We start from the raw sequence: 21,854 nt of genomic DNA on the forward strand, positions 1-21,854 counted from the left end.
CACTGTCGCCTGATAAACAAAGTAAGAGCCTATGGAATATCAGACCAGCTGTGTGGCTGGATTGAAGAGTTTTTAGCAAACAGAACACTGCATGTTGTTATCAATGGAGAGACGTCTACAGATGTTAAAGTAACCTCTGGCGTGCCACAGAGGAGTGTTATGGGACCATTGCTTTTCACAATATACATAAATGACCTAGTAGATAGTGTCGGAAGTTCCATGCGGCTTTTCGCAGATGATGCTGTAGTGTACAGAGAAATTGCAGCATTAGAAAACTGCAGCGAAATGTCGGAAGATCTGCAGCGGATAGGCACTTGGTGCAGGAAGTGGCATCTGACCCTTAACATAGACAAATGTAATGTATTGCGAATACATAGAAAGAAGGATCCTTTATTGTATGGTTATATGATAGCGGGACAAACACTGGTAGCAGTTACTTCTGTAAAATATCTGGGAGTATGCGTGCAGAACGATTTGAAGTGGAATGATCATATAAAATTAATTGTTGGTAAGGCGGGTGCCAGGTTGAGATTCATTGGGAGAGTCCTTAGAAAATGTAGTCAATCAAGAAAGGAGGTGGCTTACAAAACACTTGTTCGACCTATGCTTGAGTATTGCTCATCAGTGTGGGATCCGTACCAGGTTGGGTTGACAGAGGAGATAGAGAAGATCCAAAGAAGAGCAGCGCGTTTCATCACAGGGTTATTTGGTAAGCGTGATAGCATTACGGAGATGTTTAGCAAACTCGAGTGGCAGACTCTGCAAGAGAGGCGCTCTGCATCGCGGTGTAGCTTGCTGTCCAGGTTTCAATAGGGTGCGTTTCTGGATGAGGTGTCAAATATATTGCTTCCCCATACTTATGCCTCCCGAGGAGATCACGAATGTAAAATTAGAGAGATTCGAGCGCGCACGAAGGCTTTCCGGCAGTTGATCTTCCCACGAACCATACGCGACTGAACAGGAAAGGGAGGTAATGACAGTGGCACGAAAAGTGCCCTCCGCCACACACCGTTGGGTGGCTTGCTGAGTAGATGTACCTGACTGCTATAATGTCATATTTGAATATCGTCTTCAATAATAAAATTCTCACACTCCTTAACTGATTACTTGGCTGTTCTTTTTAACTGTTGCTTAGATAGATTTAGTTTTACTATTTGAATTATTAATTTCCAGACTAGTCAGATTTTTTCCCATTTCTTCACTTTGTAACATGAATTTTGCCCTACTTCTTTGTTTGTCCTAAGCATTCATTTAATTTCCTTTTCCTTGCAATGACATTGATACCTCCTGTAGTTGAAGGTTTCTTTTTATGTCTTATTAGTGCCACACTTTGTTTTTAAAAGTAGTTGATAAAGATTGATAGAAACCCATCTGTAAATACATTAGATGTACATGATGAAGCAGAATTGAAAAAAGTTTCACTTTCAGCAACTGGTATTATGATTAAACTCGTACAGTGGATGTTTTTTTGTAAGTAATATTTATAAGGAAAGTTAATCTTGTGTCAGAGTGGATTGTGGTTTCTTAGATGACAACCAAGAAATACCCCACTGCAACCCTTTTGAAGCTTATGTGTTGATAACAAGCATTTCAGGCAGATAAAATATGTACAGACAGCTGTGTGTACTTCATAATGTGCCCAGTGATGATATTTTGATGTCAAGTATATTCAAATGTTTTAATGATCACGTAAATAATATTGAAATACAAAAAAATAACATTATCAGTGACAGAGGTATTGCACAATGCCATTGGTTGTGCTGCAGGAAAATGGAGTTAAGTGATGTCATGCAGCCCTACTGCGTTATTAGTGTCCACTCTCATTGCTGTTGCTAAACCAGGTGTAGCCAGAAATTCTGATCAATAGCACTTCCACATCTCATGTAGGTTCTACAGCATTGCTGATTTTGTGCTGCATTGTACCTGTGTCTTCTGCTCTTTCAAAATTGAGCAGATACCTCCCTTCAGGTTTTACTTTACATAAACAGTTGAATAACACCAGCTTTTTTCTGTTTGAATTTCAGATGATCCTCTACTGTCCAGAATTCTTGGTATTTATTCAGTGCTTAAAGCCATCACCTTAATTCATTGCACACTCTTTATTCATTACAAGCCGTAAGTACACTTCATAAATCATGTAAGATTAAACATTTTGTTTAATTAAAATATTCACTTAGCTTCTAATTGATGCTAATGTTTATATGAAAACTAGTTGTTGTTTTGCAGAGTGGTCAGTATGGGAATGTGTGTGCTGTTGATCACAATCCTAATGTGCGGCTCAGAAGTACTTTACTTTCATTCAACTGCATTAACATTTTACATCATCTTTCCATGTGTGCTTAATGGTAAGAATAACTTCAATCAGATTTTGTTTGGCATGTAAAGTTTGAAGTCTTTAGAATTTAATTATCGGGCATATCATCTTGATGGAAAACATACAGGATCTCTCAGGAGGAATGACCAGTATTCACAGATGTGGCAGGAATGATAATTTGAAGCAAAAATGTCTGGTAAACATGGTCTCTAAAATGTATATCTGAAGAGCTACGAACATTGTTCAGTAGAAGAGATGGGTTTCACAGTGGTGAATATGAACAACTGTTCATAGCTTTTAAGGTGTTCACATTAGAGCCCATGTTTACTGGCCATTTTTTTCTTGATTTGGGCCATACTACCACCTCTCAAAATACAAAAACCAAAGAGCATGCAGTAGAAGATATTATTTCAAAGTATCAGTAGTAGTGCTCATAGCTCTTATGGTATGCATTTTACAGACAGTATTTGCTAGACTTTTTTGCTTTGAATGATCATTTCTGTCACATTCTTGAATATTTACCATTCCTCCTGGGGCACCCTTTATTAGTAACAAATCAAGCCCATTCAGTATAAAACTTTGTATTTCTGTCAGAAATTATAATTGTCACAACTTTGCATTCCTAAAATGGTTTTAAGATAAAAATTATTTTAAAATTACAACTTTTTCCCTGTATTAATTCCTATTATTTACACTTGACAGCGCAAAAACTGACCGACAGAAATCACAATGAGAGTTAGTCCAGTACAGTATCAACATATATGAAATTCAACATGCTATATTTTTCTATTTACCTTGGGAACATGTAGGTGAGGAAACATTACTTCAGAAATTACAAAAAACAGTTCTGGATATGTTCCAAGAAGGCACAAAATCTTTTCTGCAAGTATAAATGTTGGTATATCTAAAGATACAGTGAATGTTAACGGAATAGCTAGAAGTTCATAAATAGTCACTGCAACTGAATAAGCAACATGCAGACATTTTTGTGTAAAATGTCGACACATTCTTCTGGTTCAACAGTATTGTTGTCTATGAAGCTCTGCGTTGTATAATGTGAAACACGTTTCAGTGGTATGCAGCTGCTTTCCCACAGTAGATCCAACAGAATTTTGGCTATAAATCAGTGAGAGTCACTTCTGGTGGAGAATGACCTCCTGTGCGGAGACAAAATGGACCTTGTGAGAAAACTGGCCTGACCTCACAGTAAGAACTTGTGATGCCCATTGGAGTATCACCCTAGCCACACTGGCGGAGGTGGCAGAAAAGGAGAGATTGATGACCCATCTCATAGACTCCCTTCTTCACAGTTCGCAGGTATACAATGAAGTTGAAGGCCTTTGGACAGGATATTAAGTGGTAAAGAAACCACATGCTGTGTCCTTTTGTAGGGCAAAGGTATCTTCATAATTCTTATTAACTGTTCATTCTATTAATTTTGGAATTTTGATAGATGAAACAAATCAGTGGAGTAATGCCTGCAAGGCCACTGACTATGCCGCTGAGATATGAACGGATTGTGCTACAGCTGCCGATAATTAGATACTCCTTACCATTCTTGACTCTGTGTCATGAAATGAAGTACCTTTACTATGTCTGCAAGGGTATGAATAAGGTGGCACAGTTTTCTCACATGTTTTAGAGGGTGTGTCATTATGCTAAGTGTCAGTATGGTGTTAACCCTTCTACTACACTCATAATTACAAGTGTTCTTTACTTTTATGAGCAGATTTGCACCCCCTGTAATTGGCTCTTGCATTACATGGTGGGTAATTCAAATTTCAGCCACGGCCATCTTTTGTGCTGTCAGGTGTACATGTTAGACAGAGCTAGATGGTGTATTGGTTAAGACACACTAACAATTTAAATTTTCTGCAGTTCACCAAAATCACGTAATGTGATGGCTGATGAGATGGTTCTTTAAAGAAGGTCCCAGCCTGCACCTCTCCCCTCCTCCTCCTCCTCCTCCTCCTCCTCCTCCTCCTCCTCCCCCTCCCCCCCCCCCCCCATCTCTATCCGTCCTTATACAATCAGAGCTTGTGCCCCAGCACTAACTACATTGATATCAACTCTAAACTTCCTTCATTTGTGCATTTCTCATATATTGATGACATAATGACTTGTAAGTTGTTATGCTTAAGGCTATTTGGAGCCATCAAGGGCACTCCAAGGTAGGAAATCGGGGACACAAAGCACAGAACAGGCAAAACTGGTTGCATTTAGGTTACTGGAGATAAATAGTAACACTAGAGCCCTGCAAACTGCAGACGCTCTGGGCAGCTGTCCCAGGGAAGAAGTTTCACTTCAGAGAATTAACTGGTAACTCCATCAACTGCCTAGCTGCTGTTGTAAGGCGTCACTGTAGATGATGCCCACGGAAAGGCACATCCTAGTAGAGGCAGCAAGCTTGATACTTGCTCCTGAGAACTGCAACATCAGTGGATTTACACAGGTTAGAGTGCTACTACAGCAGTCCCCACCCACAGGAGGATGGAAGGCAGGACCAAGTGACATAAAACACTGTTGTTGTTGGCCATAATAGGCATGGCAGTGGCGTTTATCTTTCAGTAGAACACTTTTGATACCAAACTTGGAGTTAGTTAATGTAAAATACAGAAGCACCCCTACCTACTGAGTAGGAGAAGGGAGGAATCTAAATATGATGGACTAGGGGTGCCCTGGAGGTGCAAAGAGATTTGCCGGATTGACCAAAGCTTGTTAAGTGCCAGTGGATTTGTGAGTTGACTATAGGAAGGGAGAAATGGTGTGCCGCTGTGATTCTTTAAAAACCCATGTTTTTGTATTCAGAGGAGTTCTCGGTCAGATCGCTGAGGCACTGACTCCGTGTCGCCTCGGTAAGCTCCAACATGTCTATTTTCCTCACTCGGAGTGCTGCTCTCAAGTTTGTACTTAACATGCTACTAGTGTTCACTACGTCTGTTAGCACCTGCCCCCATGGCTTCAGACACTGACTTCTGTTGTGCAACATTAGAAACAAAATCTTTGCAATTAGCCTTCATTGTATTAGTTAGTCTGAAAATAAATAGTGTTAGTCAGACCCCTGAATTCCATGTCTCCTACTGCAAGCATCCTGTCGAGTCCAAGAATCTGCATCTCTTTCAAGTACCCTGTGACATTGTTTGGCGCTGATCCAAGTCATCAACCCGCCTTCATTGATAATTTGTCTTTCTGCATTTGTTCCTCACCGCCGGAAATTGCAGACTAACCACAAGCCCCCAAACTTCCCTGTATCCTGTGTAAGGACATGACACATTTCAGAAGTGCAGTTGTCTTATCACTTGTGCAGAGCAGTAGACACATTTAGTTTTTAAATTTCTAAATTGGAGTGTTATGTCATGAGCCACATTTAGTCAACATTTTCAGATATTTGAAATATATGGCTCATTTCCTTATTCAAAGTTCACAGCTATTGAGAAAGCAATGAAAATTCTCACTTTTCCATACAGTACACATCTTTTTTATATTACCCTCCTTCAGATTGTAAGCATTAGTGCAGCCTTGTAGTAAAGTGACTCCAGTATGCTGTCTTGGGCATTTTGTTGTGGGCACTTTGGAGGGATGTTTCCAGGAACTCAAAGTTGATAGACACAGAAGGTTTATTTTTGTTTTAGAAACTGAGAGAAACTGAATTGTGTAGTGCCAGATTTGTTCTGTAAGGTGCCTTCATGACTCCTCAAAAAGTAACTGAAATTGTTTGCTCACATTTTATGTTTTTATTTGCCTAGCTGGTTATCTTGTCCTGTATAAGTACACTGCATAATGGAATTAGGATCACATTTTGGAAACTCCGTAGTTATTTCCCACTGCGGTGATAAGTTTGAAATTAAGCTCACAAGTGCCTACAATGCCTCTGTAATGACGCAAAAGCATGGCACCCTGCGACATCACCCTCTGGCTCAGCAAGGCTTCAGGCAGCAAGATGTTGACTCGTGTGAAAAATAAGTCAAGTTCAGAAGTTCATGTGAAGTGTAAGGTTGGTTAATGACATCACATTGGCACCAGATTTCACCACAATTACGCCCAGTGCCACCATGGACATGTCACAGGATGGTAAGATAGTCGCACCCCCTCTTACCCACATTTCACCCCTTATTTTGATGTCTCCATTATAGAGGTTAGAACGATGAATCCCAGCATTGATATCATGTAGTTTTCTTACGTGTGGTCAAGAAAAATATTTTAGACACACTTCTGCTCAGAATCTATACATAAACCCTCAGGGTGGCAAAGGACAATGTAACTACCAATGTAACCCTTGAGGCATAGATTCCCACACATTTTGCGATCGAAAATGGCAGTTCAAAGTGCGTTGAGCAGCAGGATAATGTTCTTGACAAACTTTGACATTGCTGACACCCCATAGATGCTTCAAAACCATTTGACAAAATGTGATGTGATCTGAAGCAGCAAAGGGTGCTTAAGCTTTTTCAGCTCTCCTGTTCTGTGCCCTCCTATGGCATGATCATGATTGGGTGTGACATTGACACGTGCATGAACAAAATCATGAAGCGTCTCTCTAAGGCCTGCCCCCCCTCCCCTCCCTCCAGTTCAGCAACATGCTGCTCCCACCTCCCCCCCCCCCCCCCCTGTTGTTGAGCACTTTAAAAATGATGTACCTGCACAGAGAAAACCCATGACAAGCAACCTAGATGCCTGCAGGTAGGCAACCACATGGCACCTCCCTATATTGGCAGGCCTACTAGCAGGCAGCTAGGAACTGCCATGGGTTATCTGCATGAAGATACATTTTTAAAGCGCTCAACGTAATGTAGGCAGGTGCCACTGAGAGTATTGTCGAACTGGAGGACCCTCAGAGGGACACATGTGTCAATGTAGCACCCCTCTGTGATAATGCCACAGGAGTGTGTAAAACAGGAGGGCTGGAAACGCATAAGCATCCCTTGCTACTTTCGATCACATTCAAATTACATTGAATTTTTGAATGGTCTGTTGTGGTTCCACACTGTGTACACCAGAGAAAAAACTGGAATCACACTGTACTCCAAAGGGGTGCAATCGTGTTCAGTGGGGTTGCTAGCTCACAATGTCCTTAGAAGAGAGTTGAAGCATCCGTAGGATGTCAGCAGTGTCAGAGATCATCAATAATGTTGTCCTGTTGCTCATTGCACTGTGAACTGTCATTTTTGACTGCAAAATGTGTTGTAATCAATGCGTCAAGATAAGAGATGGTTTCATTGACAGCCGTCATGCCATCCCATGAGGCCTTTTTGTGTCATTCTTTAAAGTATTTAAATGAAGAAAAAAAAAAGAAACTGTTTATTTGACCTGTCCAAAGCGTTTTAGTGTGTTACTACTTTATTCCATTATACTACTGTATTTTTTAAAAAAATAAATTATAATCTGCTGCATTAGATACACAATTAGAATATGTTTGTCTCATAACTAACTACTATGAAACACGCATTTAAATCAGTGTGTGCACACATTCTCCCATTTTGGGATAAAGTATTGCAGCTGTGGTGTAGGATTTGATATGGGACCCAGTAACATTCCACAGTGTTTCCCCCCCCACCCCCCCCCCCCACCCTAGGTGATGTTAATGTTACTATCCAGTGCATTTTTACACAACTTAAATTGTAGTACTTACATTTCTAGATTGTAAAAATCAGAACTTCACAGTGTCGTCGTAACTGCCGTCTGCTTCATATCTGCTGTGCAGCGAGCTACGTTAATTTAAGTATTAACTGTATTTTTCTTTATTGTCACTACTTCTTCCGTGTGTTTTTGCTTTTAGGAAGCTTTAATTTTCGAGTACTAGTAATAGTGTTCCATAGATTTCGTGTTTGTTTTGAATGCAGTCAGAGTGAGTCCCTTTAGTCAGCTGTAGTGCCAGTAGTGCTAGCATTTGTTTTGAATACAGTCGAGAGACAGGTAGTGCTTATTTTCATTGTTTACAACAAGAAGTGTCTAGTAACCACAGTTTAGTCAGCTATCAGCCGCCTTCAGTGAATTAACAGTCTAGTTAAAAGTTGATTAACTCTCTACAGTAAATTCATTTCTTAGGATGGATAGGATGTGTGACTGCTGTGTACGGATGCAGGAGGAGCTGGCCACTGTTCGCGAACAGCTGAACGTGTTGATGGCCGAGCAGGCACAAGGGGGGAGGGGTTTATTTGTGATTGGGAGCTCCAACATTAGGAGGGTGATGGAGCCCCTTAGGGAGATAGTGGAAAGGTTGGGGAAGGAGGCCAGTGTTCACTCTGTCTGCTTGCCGGTGGGTCTCATCCGAGATGTGGAGGAGGCCCTGCCGGCAGCGATAGAGAGCAGTGGGTGCACCTGACTGCAAGTTGTTGCTCATGTCGGCACCAATGACTCCTGCAGTCTGGGTTCAGAGGTCATCCTCAGTTCATACAGGCGGTTGGTGGAGTTGGTGAAGGCGGAAAGCCTCGCTCGCAGGGTGGAATCAGAGCTAACTATTTGCAGTATCGTTCCTAGAACTGATCGCGGTCCTCTGGTTTGGAGCCGAGTGGAAGGCTTAAACCAGAGGCTCAGACGATTCTGTGGAGATCTGGGGTGCAAATTTCTCGACCCCCACTATCGGGTGGAGAAATGTAGGGTCCTCGTGAATAGGTCAGGCGTCCACTACGCGCAGGAAGTGGCTACAAGGGTAGCAGAGTACGTGTGGAGTGCACATGTGAGTTTTTTAGGTTAGAGAATTCCCTCCCTAGGCCCGAAAAGACGCCTCCTGAGACGTGACAAGGTAGTACTAGGCAAAACGAAACAGGGAATAACAATATTAATGTGCTAATAGTAAACTGCAGGAGCATCTATAGAAAGGTCCCAGAACTGCTCTCATTAATAAATGGTCACAACGCCCACATAGTACTAGGGACAGAAAGTTGGCTGAAACCAGATGTAAACAGTAATGAATTTCTAAACTCAGATTGGAATGTATACCGCAGAGACCGGCTGGACAGTGAAGGGGGAGGCATGTTTATAGCGATAAGAAGTACAATAGTATCAAAGGAAATTGACGGAGATCCGAAATGTGAAATAATTTGGGTGAAGGTCACGGTTAAAGCCGGCTCACACATGGTAGTTGGATGTCTCTATAGGCCCTCTGGCTCAGCAGCTCTTGTGGCAAAGCACCTGAAGGAAAATTTGGAAAATATTTCGAGTAGATTTCCCGACCATGTTATAATTGTGGGTGGAGATTTTAATTTGCTGGATATAGCCTGGGAGACTCAAACGTTCATAACAGGTGGCAGGGACAAAGAATCCAGTGAAATTTTTTTAACTGCACTACCTGAAAACTACCTTGAGCAGTTAAACAGAGAGCCGACTCGTGGTGATTCTTCTGTTTAGCAAAAGTGACAAAAAGCAGATTTCAGAGTACTTGACGGCTCAACACAAAAGTTTTATCTCAAGTACAGATAGTGTTGAGGATCAGTGGACAAAGTTCAAAACCATCGTACAATATGCATTAGATGAGTATGTGCCAAGCAATATCGTAAGAGATGGAAAAGAGCCCCCGTGGTACAACAACCGAGTTAGAAAACTGCTGCGGAAGCAAAGGGAACTTCACAGCAAACATAAACATAGCCAAAGCCCTGCAGACAAACAAAAATTACGCGAAGCGAAATGTAATGTGAGGAGGGCTATGCGAGAGACATTCAATGAATTCGAAAGTAAAGTTCTATGTACTGACTTGGCAGAAAACCCTAAGAAATTTTGGTCTTATGTCAAAGCGGTAGCTGGATCAAAACAAAATGCCCAGACACTCTGTGACCAAAATGGTAATGAAACAGAGGATGACACATAAAGGCTGAAATACTAAATGTCTTTTTCCAAAACTGTTTCACAGAGGAAGACTGCACTGTAGTTCCCTCTCTAGATTGTCGCACAGATGACAAAATGGTAGACATCGAAATAGATGACAAAGGGATAGAGAAACAATTAAAATCGCTCAAAAGAGGAAAGTCCACTGGACCTGATGGGATAAGAGTTCGATTTTACACAGAGTACGTGAAGGAACTTGCCCCCCTTCTTGCAGCGGTGTACCGTAGGTCTCTAGAAGAGCGTAGCGTTCCAAAGGATTGGAAAAGGGCACAGGTCATCCCCATTTTTAAGAGGGGACGTCGAACAGATGTGCAGGACTATAGATCTATATCTCTAATGTCGATCAGTTATAGAATTTTGGAACACGTATTATGTTCGAGTACATTGACTTTTCTGGAGACTAGAAATCTACTCTGTAGGAATCAGCATGGGTTTCGAAAAAGACAATCGTGTGAAACCTAGCTCGAGCTATTTGTCCACGAGACTCAGAGGGTCATAGACACAGGTTCCCAAGTAGATGCCGTGTTTCTTGACTTCCACAAGGCGTTAGATACAGTTCCCCACAGTCGTCTAATGAACAAAGGAAGAGCATATGGACTATCAGACCAATTGTTTAATTGGATTGAAGAGTTCCTAGATAACAGAACACAGCATGTCATTCTCAGTGGAGAAAAGTCTTCCGATGTAAGAGTGATTATAGGTGTGCCGAAGGGGAGTGTCGTAGGACCGTTGCTATTCGCATTATATATAAATGACCTTGTGGATAACGTTGTAAGTTCACTGAGGCTTTTTGCGGATGATGCTGTGGTATATCGAGAGGTTGTAACAATGGAAAATTGTACTGAAATGCAGAAGGATCTGCAACGAATTGACGCATGGTGCAGGGAATGGCAATTGAATCTCAATGTAGACAAGTGAAATGAAATGTGCTGCGAATACATAGAAAGAAAGATCCTTTATCATTTAGCTACAATATAGCAGGTCAGCAACTGGAAGCAGTTAATTCCATAAATTATCTGGGAGTAGGCATTAGGAGTGATTTAAAATGAAATGATCATATAAAGTTGATTGTCGGTAAAGCAGATGCCAGACTGAGATTCATTGGAAGAGTCCTAAGGAAAACAAAGGAAGTAGGTTAAAGTACACTTGTTCGCCCACTGCTTGAATATTGCTCACCAGTGTGGGGTCAGTAACAGGTAGGGTTGATAGAAGAGATAGAGAAGATCCAACGGAGAGCAGCGCGCTTCGTTACAGGATCATTTGGTAATCGCAAAAGCGTTACAGAGATGATAGATAAACTCCAGTGGAAGACTTTGCAGGAGAGACGCTCAGTAGCTCGGTACGGGCTTTTGTCGAAGTTTCGAGAACATACGTTCACCGAAGAGTCGAGCAATATTGCTCCTGCCTATGTATATCTCACGAAGAGACCGTGAGGATAAAATCAGAGAGATTATAGCCCACACAGAGGCATAGTGACAATCTTTCTTTCCACGAATAATACGAGACTGGAATAGAAGGGAGAACCAATAGAGGTACTCAAAGTACCCTCCACCACACACCGCCAGGTGGCTTGCGGAGGATGGATGTAGATGTAGATAAGCGTAGAGTAGAAGGAAAAGCCAGTGACATCTTAAAAATTTGTTTGTGCCTGTAGATTGATTAGAATTAAGAGTTTGAAATGGAAATCATATGTTATAAGCCAACTTCTTTTGTATTATTTGTGACTTGATTTTTATGAGGAAAGTTTGCCTTGCATACTTGCCTTCAGTAAACGACTCTGCAAAAATAATTTAAAGCATTTGACACCATATTAACAAATAATTCATTCCTCAATAATGTGTAATAAGAATATAATTGGGAATCACGTCAAAAATATTTACACAAACTTATAGGTTACCACACACACTAACAACTGTCTTTCAGTACTTTCAAAAAATAGTTTCTAAATGACAGCTCTTCGGCTGCATAGTTACATATAGGGATTTCTGTTATACACTATTCAGAGACACATGCTTCCAGCTGTGGTAGAATCATATAGTTGAGGCACTGAGTGGTAGACAGGCACATAAATAAGATTGGACTTGTAGCTATGGTTTCAGAAAATGTGCTGCAAAGAGAAGGGAGGGCAATAGCTAGGATAGGAAGAGACTGCTAAGGAATAGGATAGGATGTGTGAACAGTGTGCTCACTCAAGTGCAGGCAGGAGAAATCTCATTTGGTAGACGATAAAATAAAAAGAGGAGTGTTGGGGGGAGGAGGAGGAGGAGGAGGGAAGGCCACAGAGAGAACACTATGGATGTAGGTTAATGGATAGGTGAATCAAATTAGACTGGGGGGAGGGGGGACAATTCTCATTTATACCGTTCAGAAAAGCTGATGTTGGGAGAATCCATATGCTGCCATTGGGTGGTCAACTTTACTTTTGGTAAAAATTTGGTAGGGGTCATTCATACCCAAATTAAAGGCTGCACAGAAGTTGCAGCAAACTTGATATATTATGCGACTTCTTTCATGGGTAGCCCTGTCTGGGATGGGACTGAAGTAGGTTGTGTCTGGCGGGTGCCCGAGTTCTGTCACTACCCTGTTGCCCACCCTCACCCATTCTGCCATCTTCTGGTGCTCTCTCTTAGCCCATCACTTTATAATGTATAAATATGAGGAGAAACATTTCTTGCTCGAGCCTGAAGCTTTATTATTTTGTAATGTGGCAGTGAGTGGGTTGTGTTAAAAAATACTGTCTGTAAAAACCTTTGTTTTAGGATTGACACTTCTTGGACTTTTGATGCTGCCAAGGAGACTACTGGACTCACCACCTGTTACTGAAGATGAAAACGTAGAGCTCCTAAAACAAGCTACAGCTTTCAAAAGACGTCGACCAAAGAAGAACAACTAAGAGAAGAATATGTGCCACTCATGATTGAATTCCATTTATATCACTGGTCTGTATTAAATGTGTGATGGAACAAGCTGTTATCATACTTGGATTGTATGATAACCTTAGAGAAGATTCCAAAGACTGGTAACAATGTTCTTCAAGACATTTAATAGTGTGCAGTATTATTTTTACAGAATTTGGTACCTAATTTTACATGTGTTTCACATGAGGTTACCTTCATGAGGGGTATGTACTGAAAATATAGCCAAAATAAAGACCTTCCTTTATTGCAGAGGTTTTTGAAGCACTGTAATGGTGATGCAGTGTGATAATATTCTAGTCACTAATTTATTACTGAAGTGGTATATTTAGTGTTATGTGTAGGCATAGGTTTTATGTACTGAATGCTATTACTTACAAAAATTATGAAACATTTGTACTGCTTTTTGTTAATGTTAAATAAAGAAAATTGAAACTGGTATCCAAGCCTGTTTTTTAAAAAAAAAATACATTTGATTAGAGATTAGATTCCGTCTTCATTCCATAGACCCAAAAATGAGATGGTTGTTATGGGTGTGTAACAATTCAGAAAATACAACATAAAAAAACATGAAACATTTGCATATAATACTCACTGCCCTGATCATTTGTCAGGAGATTGACAAAATAGGTGAATACATTACAGTAAACTGCAACTGCTTATATTTACAGCATTAATACGCTGTCAGAATGAAACATAGTTATGCAATTTGATAAATTTTTCATATACAAAAACCTAATCTTGACTGTTGTGACAAAGTGCTATCAAAACTGAAATCTAACAGACATACAGACACACTTAAGCTGGTCTAACAGTCCCTGTTAAGAAAATCAAACAATGCATGGAATGTAACAATATTATGAAAAGGAAAGTCGCTACTCACCATATAGCAGAGATGCTGGGTCGCAGCCAGGCACATTGAAAGAGACTGTCAGAAATAACCTTTGTCGAAAATAGGCAAATACACACACACACACACACACACACACACACACACACACACTCACTCACTCACTCACCCTCTCTCTCTCTCTCTCTCTCTCTCTCTCTCTCTCTCTCTCTCCTGCATGACTGCACACACTGGCTGCTGAAGCCACACTGCAAGCAGCAGCAGTGCATGATGGGAGTGGCAACTGGGTGGGGGTAAGGAGAAGGCTGGGGTGGGGAGGGACAGGGATCGTAGGAGAGGGGGTAGGGCAGCTAGGTGCAGTCGGGAGGTTAGATGGAGGGCAGGGGGTAGGTGGAGGAAGGGGGCGGGTAGCGAAAAGGAGTGAAGTAAAAAGAGTGGGTGCGTTGGTGAAGTGAAGGCTGTGTAGTGCTGGAACGTGAACAGGGAAGGGGCTGGATGGGTGAGGACGATGACCAATGAAGGTTGAGGCCAGGAGGGTTACAGGAACATAGGATATACTGCAGGGAGATTTCCCACCTGTGCAGTTCAGAAAAGCTGGTGTTAGTGGGAAGGTTCCATATAGCACAGGCAGTGAAGGAAGTCATTCAAATGAAGGATGCTGTGTTGGGCATTGATTTCAGCAACAGGATAATCCACTTGTTTCTTGGCCACAGTTTGTCAGTGGCCATTCCTGCAGACAGACAGCTTGTTGGTTGTCATGCCCACATAGAATGCAGCACAGTGGTTACAGCTTAGCTTGTAGATTACATGACCGGTTTCACAGGTAGCCCAGTCTTTAATGGGACAGGGAATGTTGGTGACTGGACTGTAGTAGGTTGTGATGGGAGGATGTATGGTACAGGTCTTGCATCTTAGGTCTATTACAGGGATATGAACCATGAGGTAAGGGATTGGGAGCAGGGTATGTGTAGGGATGGGCAAGTATATTGTGTAGGTTCGGTGGACAGTCAAATACCACAGTGGAAGGGGGTGGGAAGGATAGTGGGCAGGACATTTCTCATTTCAGGGCACAACAAGAAGTAGTCAAAACCCCGGTGGAGAATGTAATTCATTTGCTCCAGCCCTGGGTGGTACTGAGTTAAGAGAGGAATGCTCCTCTGTGGACATACAGTGAGACTTTGGGAGATGGTGGGAGACTGGAAAGATAAGACAAGGGAGATTTGTTTTTGTACAAGGTTGGGAGGATAATTACAGTCTGTAAAGGCTGCAGTAAGACCCTCCTATATTTCAAGAGGGACCACTTGTGACTGCAGATGCATCAACCATAGGTGTCTAGGCTGTATGGAAGGGACTTCTTGGAATGTAACAGGTGGCAGCTGTCGAAGTGGAAGTATTGCTGGTGGTTAGTAGGTTTGATATGGACAGAGACACTGATATATCCATCTCTGAGGTGGAGGTCAACATCTAGGAAGGTGGCTGGTTGGGTTGAGTAGGACTAAGTGAAACAAATGGTGGAGAAGCTGTTGAGGTTCTGGAGAAATGTGGACAGGGTATCCTCACCCTCGATCCATATTGCAAAGATGTCATGAATGAATCTGAACCAGGTGAGGGGTTTAGGATTCTAGGTGTTTACAAAGGATTCATCTAGATGGTAGGTTTGCATAGGATGGTGCCATGCAGGTGCCCATAGCTGTACCCCAGATTTGTTTGTATGCAATGCCTTCTAAGGAGAAATAATTGTGGGTGAGGATACAGTTGGTCATGGCAACTAGGAAAGAAGTTGTTGATTTGGAATCTGTCGGGTGTTGGGAAAGGTAGTGTTCAATAACGGTAAGGCCATGGGCATTAGGGATGTTAGTGTAAAGGTAGATAGCATCAATAGTGATGAGCAGGGCACCGTGTGGTAAAGGGACAGGAACTGTGGAGAGTTGGTGGATGAAATGGTTGATATCATTTATATAGGAGGGTAGGTTCTAATTAATAGGTTGAAGGTGTTGGTCTACGAGAGCAGAGATTCTCTCAGTGGGGACACAGTAATCAGTCACAATGGGGTGTTCTGGGTGGTTGGGTTCATGGACTTTAGGCAGCGTGTGGAAGGTAGGAGTGTGGGGAGTGGTAGCAGTGAGCAGAGAATAGACTCCGGGGAGAGATTCTGGGATGGGTCTAAGGATTTGAGGAGTGACTGGAGATTCTGTTGGATTTCTGGAATGGGGTCACAGTGGCAAGGTTTGTAGGTGGATGTATCTATGTATCTAACAGATGGTGGAATCCTTCTGCCAGGTATTCCTTGAGGTTCAAAACCACCCAGTTGCCACTCCCATCATGAACTACTGCTGCTGCTGCTGCTGGTTCTCACAGTGTGGCCCTAGACTGCAGTCATGTGTGTGTGTGTGTGTGTGTGTGTGTGTGTGTGTGTGTGTGTGTGTGTGTTTTGTCTATTTTCAACAAAGGTTATTTCTGACAGCCTTTTTCATTGTGCCTGTATGTGACTCAGCATCTCTGCTATATGGTGAGTAGCAACTTTCCTTATCATAATATTGTTACACGTCTCTGTTAAGATATTCATCTGTAGAGTAGAAGGATTGCCTACAAAAAGTCTTTCAAACTGTCTTTAAACTGTGCTTCATCTGAAATCAGGTTTTTAATGGTTGCTGGCAATTTGTTGAAAATGTGCATTTTGGACTAAGGTAAGTCATTTTGGGTCTCTATGTAGATTGTTCTTTTTTCTAGTATTGATTGATACTATGTATTGAGCTATTGTTTGGAAAGAGAGAGATATTACTTACAACAAATTTCATTAAGGAATAAGTATACTGAGAAGCAGTGGTTAGACTACAAAGTTTCTTGAATAGGTTTGTACATGATGTACTTGAATTTACATGACAAATGAGTCTTATTACACACTTTCCCAGGCCAAAAACTTTTGTTTGGTTTAATGAGTTACCCTAGGCTATGATCCGCTATGATGTAATAGAATGAAAGTAAGCAAAGTATGCAAGTTTTTTAATATTCATATCTCCGACAATTGATATCACTCACACTGCAAATACAGAGTTGTTTAGAAGCTTCAGCAGTTCTGTGATATGCTCTTCCCCAATTAATTTAATATCGATCTGTAATCCCAGGAATTTAACAATGTCAACCTTTTCAATCTGCATGTCTTCATATGTTGTACCCATGTTGGAAGCAAATCTCTTACAGGTTCTGAAATGCATATAGTGGGTCTTTTCAAAGTTTTATGAGAGTCGGAAGTATTTGAACAGTCTCCTAAAATTCTCAATTTCTGACTGATTTATTACCCTCCTGTACTCATATTTAATAGATTTTTTATCCTGGCAAGTTTCAACATTTAACACAAGGTGCTGTATGTCATGATCAGACACCTCATTTATCATTGGTTTTGTGATATGACCTTTTTTCCCTAGATTTGTCTACAATGATGTTATCAATAGCAGTCTCCGAGCATTTTACATACTCTAATTGCAATGTGCACAGTAGGAATTAAGTTGAATGACAGTGTTACTGATAGCAATAATTGTTCACTGATAGAACTTTTCAATAAATCCACATTAAAATCACCAGCAGCCACTATTTCCTTGTTGTTTTACTGTGTGATGGGATAACAGAGCTCCCAGACTTTTTATGAAGACATTAAAGTATCCTGAAGGTGCTCTGCATGTACTTACTAGTATAAAGGACTTTTTATGAAATACTACTTCTGTTGCACAAGCTTCTAAGTGCTTCTGTGAGGCAAAATTTATTAATATCAGTATGAGTATCGGGGAACATATTTATACTGCTTTTAGAGACTATTGATTATGGTTTTCAGATAAGGATGATCCTACCAATTTCACTAGTAATACAGTGTTGAATTGCAGCAAATTTCAGTTTTGTGAAGGAGCTATATATTTAAAGTAATGGCAATGACTATTTGGATAGCAGCACAATGTAAGCTCCAACACTCATAAAGTAAGAAACACTTGGAAAACTAATATGTATGGTGCAATTATTCCAGTGCTGCCATATAGATAAGAAAGCGACAGTGAACTCTCTAAGCAGCTTAGATGAGACAAGGAGTGTATTGGAAATAAGTCCCAGATATTTAGTATTAAAGAGCTCTGCTTCATTTGACATGAAATATGCTGTGTCCATAGGAGTTTCCATGAGGACCTGAATTATTTACATACAAAATTTATCTTGTTAATAAGTTGGTTGGTGCTACCTATGCCTTCACCAGCCATTTTTTTACATGTTTGATCTATGTGAATGACTATCTGGAAGTTGCTGATTACTGTTATTTCAGATGTGCCACACTCTGTAGGCAGTGTGATGTACATTAAAAGAAAGAACAAGGAATAGTGAAGTAAAATAATACTATATAAATTATATGAGAAAACAGTCTATAATGAAGAACCTACTGTGTACAATGTTATTTCTTGTTCCTGCACACATACCTTAGAGTGAGACCTGTACCTACCAATGAGTTCCCATGTTTCTGAATTTCACCATATTGAAGTAAATTGATTGTTTACCCTTTCACAGGCTGTAGGAGAATTACTTCCCACTAAATGTATTTCTTTACAGTGTTTAAGGGCATATCTGTTACCACTTCTGTATGTTCCTGGCATCTAGTGGCATTCCACTGCACCAGCTTTAGTTTCTGTTTGTTGTGAAATATGGCCTTCAGGATTGTGGAAAGTATATATCCCACCAAACAATGGTGTTTTAATGGTTATTTGAAGTATGGTTACCACCAAAGCGTTTCTGGAAGGGGCTTGGGAGGTATACTTACCATAATATTAATCTGTCATTTGTGATTCTTGGAAAGCATACTTACCACCAACTGAGAGGTTTCCCAGAGCTTTTGCGAATAAATCTTACCACCTCTGCGCTTTGCTTCTGCAATATACATTATTGTGACCGGTATCAGCTCATACCTTTATTGCATGATAAAGTTTCAAGGATTGCTTTGACAGTGCAGTAAGTAAACTTTAATATTGGTAACAATTATTTTTTAAACAGAGTAAAAGAAAACATAAAATGAAAACAGACAGCCTTGTTCATTTTTTTTTATGCATGATAGCAACACATAACTCACAAAAGGAAAGTGGGAGATCCATATATCACCATAGTTTTTGGTCTTAAATAACAAAAATAAAACTATCAAAAAATAAATTAGTTGATCACAATTCTAATAGGATAGCTATTATTAAATTATCTTTGCTGAATTGATACAAAACATGTGCCCATGAAAGTGTTAATTTATTCTGAACAAGATGAACTGTATATAGTCAAAGAAAGACAGAATTTCCATCAGGCTGTCAAGTTAAAATATGTACATTATTTAGTTCTAAATAAAGTACTCATTTTAACCAAATACCCATGTGAAAATTGTCTTTCTTTGTATTTAGTGTGGGTGTGATGCCCAACCAGAAGAAAACAACTATTTACACTGTTCAACAAAATTTGGCATTATGTACCTGTGATATCTATGGTCTCCAGATTACTCTGCCTACTTACTTTCCTAACTTAGTGGGTGGAGGAGGGGGGAGTGGGAAGAGAACATTCAACATATAACTTAGGTTTAATTTGAAAGGATACCATCCAAAGTGCTGACATGCATGTATTACAAGATTGTCTGAGCATTCAGGTTCATATTCCAGAAACCCCCCAAGTTGTTACCAGGAGACTTATATTGCATAAGATGGGAGGGGTGAGGCTGAGGGACTTAACAAAAAAATGGTTCAAATGGCTCTGAGCACTATGGGACTTAACATTTTAGGTCATCAGTCCCCTAGAACTTAGAGCTACTTAAACCTAATTAACCTAAGGACATCACACGCATCCATGCCCAAGGCAGGATTCGAACCTGCGACCGTAGCAGTCCCGCGGTTCCGGAATGCATCGCCTAGAACCGCACGGCCACCACGGCCAGCGAAGACTGGACATCCAGTGGGGCTATGTTCTTAAGTGAAATGCAGAAAAAATTCTGTTGACCAATAATCTGTTTGTGTTTCATGTTTAGACACAAGGGAAAGATGCTAGTTACTGGAAATTAGCTATAACAGCTGAATGATTTAGAGGATCAGGAGAGTACAGGAAAATGAGTGGTGTTAGGTCGGAAGCTAGTTGCAGGTAGGGCAGACCTGTCTGGGCCCAGCACTCTGCCCCCATCTACTGAGGCTTCATGTGATTATCCTTCCACTCTCCCTTTGGTTGAATGCTGCAGGTAGACATTTGCTAGGTATCCATTCTTCAGCAATCTGCCACCAATAGAACTTTACCAGGCCAGCAGCATAGGTTAATATCAAGCAGTGAGCTGTGGAGCAGTCCCCCAGCAGACAACAAATCCTTCCAATCATTTGTATATGATAAAGTAACCCACAATTCCCATCAAAGAGGTGGCCACCTGCAAAAACCTTCCCCCTTCTACAGGAGTTGAGAATCAAATTCCTGCCAGCGTCATTTTTTGGGCCCTCCCTATTGCACCCCCTCCACTTATTGAGCAATCCAACAATTCTGCCTTGATTGTCATTTGTTTCATGTTCACCACGACTGCCCACACGTGGCGCCACGTTTAGTGTTTTGCCAGTGGGTAGGCAACTTGGCCACTGTTTCTGACAGTCAACATACCATAAGTCAGTCATTGCACAGCCTGGTATTTTCATTGGAGTCTGGAGGTGCCTCTAACTTCCCACGTATGTTGGCCCAGCGTGTTTTGTTGACGTTGATTGTGGATGGGTGGTTGGTTGATTTTCAAATAGACATGGGAGCACCAGTCACCTCATTAATTCGGATACATACAGGATCTTAGGGTGCCCACAGTTGCAACAGCCACCTTGTCAGGTTTTGTCATATTGTAAACAGCACATTCCCTTGCAAGGACAATTCTCTGCCTCAGTAAATTACAAGAATGTGAAATGACAACTTAAGCTGTTAGTGGTCAATTCACCATTGATGCAAAATATCCTTGGGCTCGACGCCTTTTATGTTTTCAGCTTTCAGATCATGGGTGAAGTGCATTTAGAGTCTCAATCCATCCCTTTCCACGATTTGGACTTATTACTGTGGTCCTGTAGCCCACTGTTTGAGAATACTGTGGGCTGGGCAAAAAATTTCGAGGTAAATTTGTCTTGACCTGTCGGTGGTCCCAAAATTTTGTCGCCCTCACCCCGTTCCCTTCACCATGTGTGACAAAGTAAAGGCTTAGCTGCAGCATTGGCAGGCTCAAGGAGCTTCTCCTATTTTGTCGAGTCAGTGGGTCACTTCTTTGGTGGCAATTCAGAAGCCTGATTGTACTGTGCACCTTTGTGGCGATTTTAAATAAAAGGTCAATGAACAATGTATCACGGATTTGTATCCCAGTCTGTGGCAGGTGGAGTTGTTGGCAAAGCTGTCATGGGGGTAGGGGTGGCAGTATTGTTCCCACATTTTCTTGCGTACTTGCAGTTGCCATTGGAGGCACTTCGTCGGACTTTTGTGGTCCTCCACACCATCTTTGGGCCTTTCCAGTTTAATTCCTTGCCTTTTGGAACCTCGTCTGCCCCGGGAAGTTACCAACAATATTTGGAGCAGCCTATATTCCCTATTGTGACAATTACATTGTCATATCTGGGTTACTGGCCCTAACTCAGGAGGGGCATTTACGGAACGTTCAGTCGGTTTTCCAACTCCTCATGGCGAATGGCCTTCGTTGCAAGCTATAAACGTGTAGTTTTATTCCCCGAAGGTGCATTTTATGGGTCACGTGCTTAGTAAAAATGCTCTTGTCCCTACTGACAACCACATCAAGACCATTGTCAACCTATCAGAGCCCAAGAATCTTTAGTCGTTTTTGGGTAAAATTTCGTATTATGCTCAGTTCATTCCCAGGCTGTGCATGTCTGCCATCTTCTTCACCAGCTTTACCAGAAAGGCGTTAAGTTTGTCTGGTCTGTGGATGGTCAACACGCTT

At 41.3% G+C, this 21,854-nt stretch overlaps 1 protein-coding gene across 1 annotated transcript in view; it reads left to right on the top strand.

Annotated features, from left to right (window-relative positions):
• The window catches only part of LOC126248009 (uncharacterized), a 28,645-nt gene extending 15,154 nt beyond the window's left edge, over positions 1–13,491 (top strand). The window contains exons 2-4 of the mRNA XM_049948591.1: positions 2,025–2,115; positions 2,227–2,345; positions 12,895–13,491. Of these exons, the coding sequence (XP_049804548.1) occupies positions 2,025–2,115; positions 2,227–2,345; positions 12,895–13,028 (344 nt within the window). The 3' untranslated portion in view covers positions 13,029–13,491. The remainder of the gene's footprint in view (positions 1–2,024; positions 2,116–2,226; positions 2,346–12,894) is intronic.
• The last annotated feature ends 8,363 nt before the right edge of the window (positions 13,492–21,854 follow it).

This window comes from Schistocerca nitens, chromosome 3 (genome assembly GCF_023898315.1).
Source record: "Schistocerca nitens isolate TAMUIC-IGC-003100 chromosome 3, iqSchNite1.1, whole genome shotgun sequence".
Classification (NCBI taxonomy): Eukaryota; Metazoa; Arthropoda; class Insecta; order Orthoptera; family Acrididae; genus Schistocerca; species Schistocerca nitens.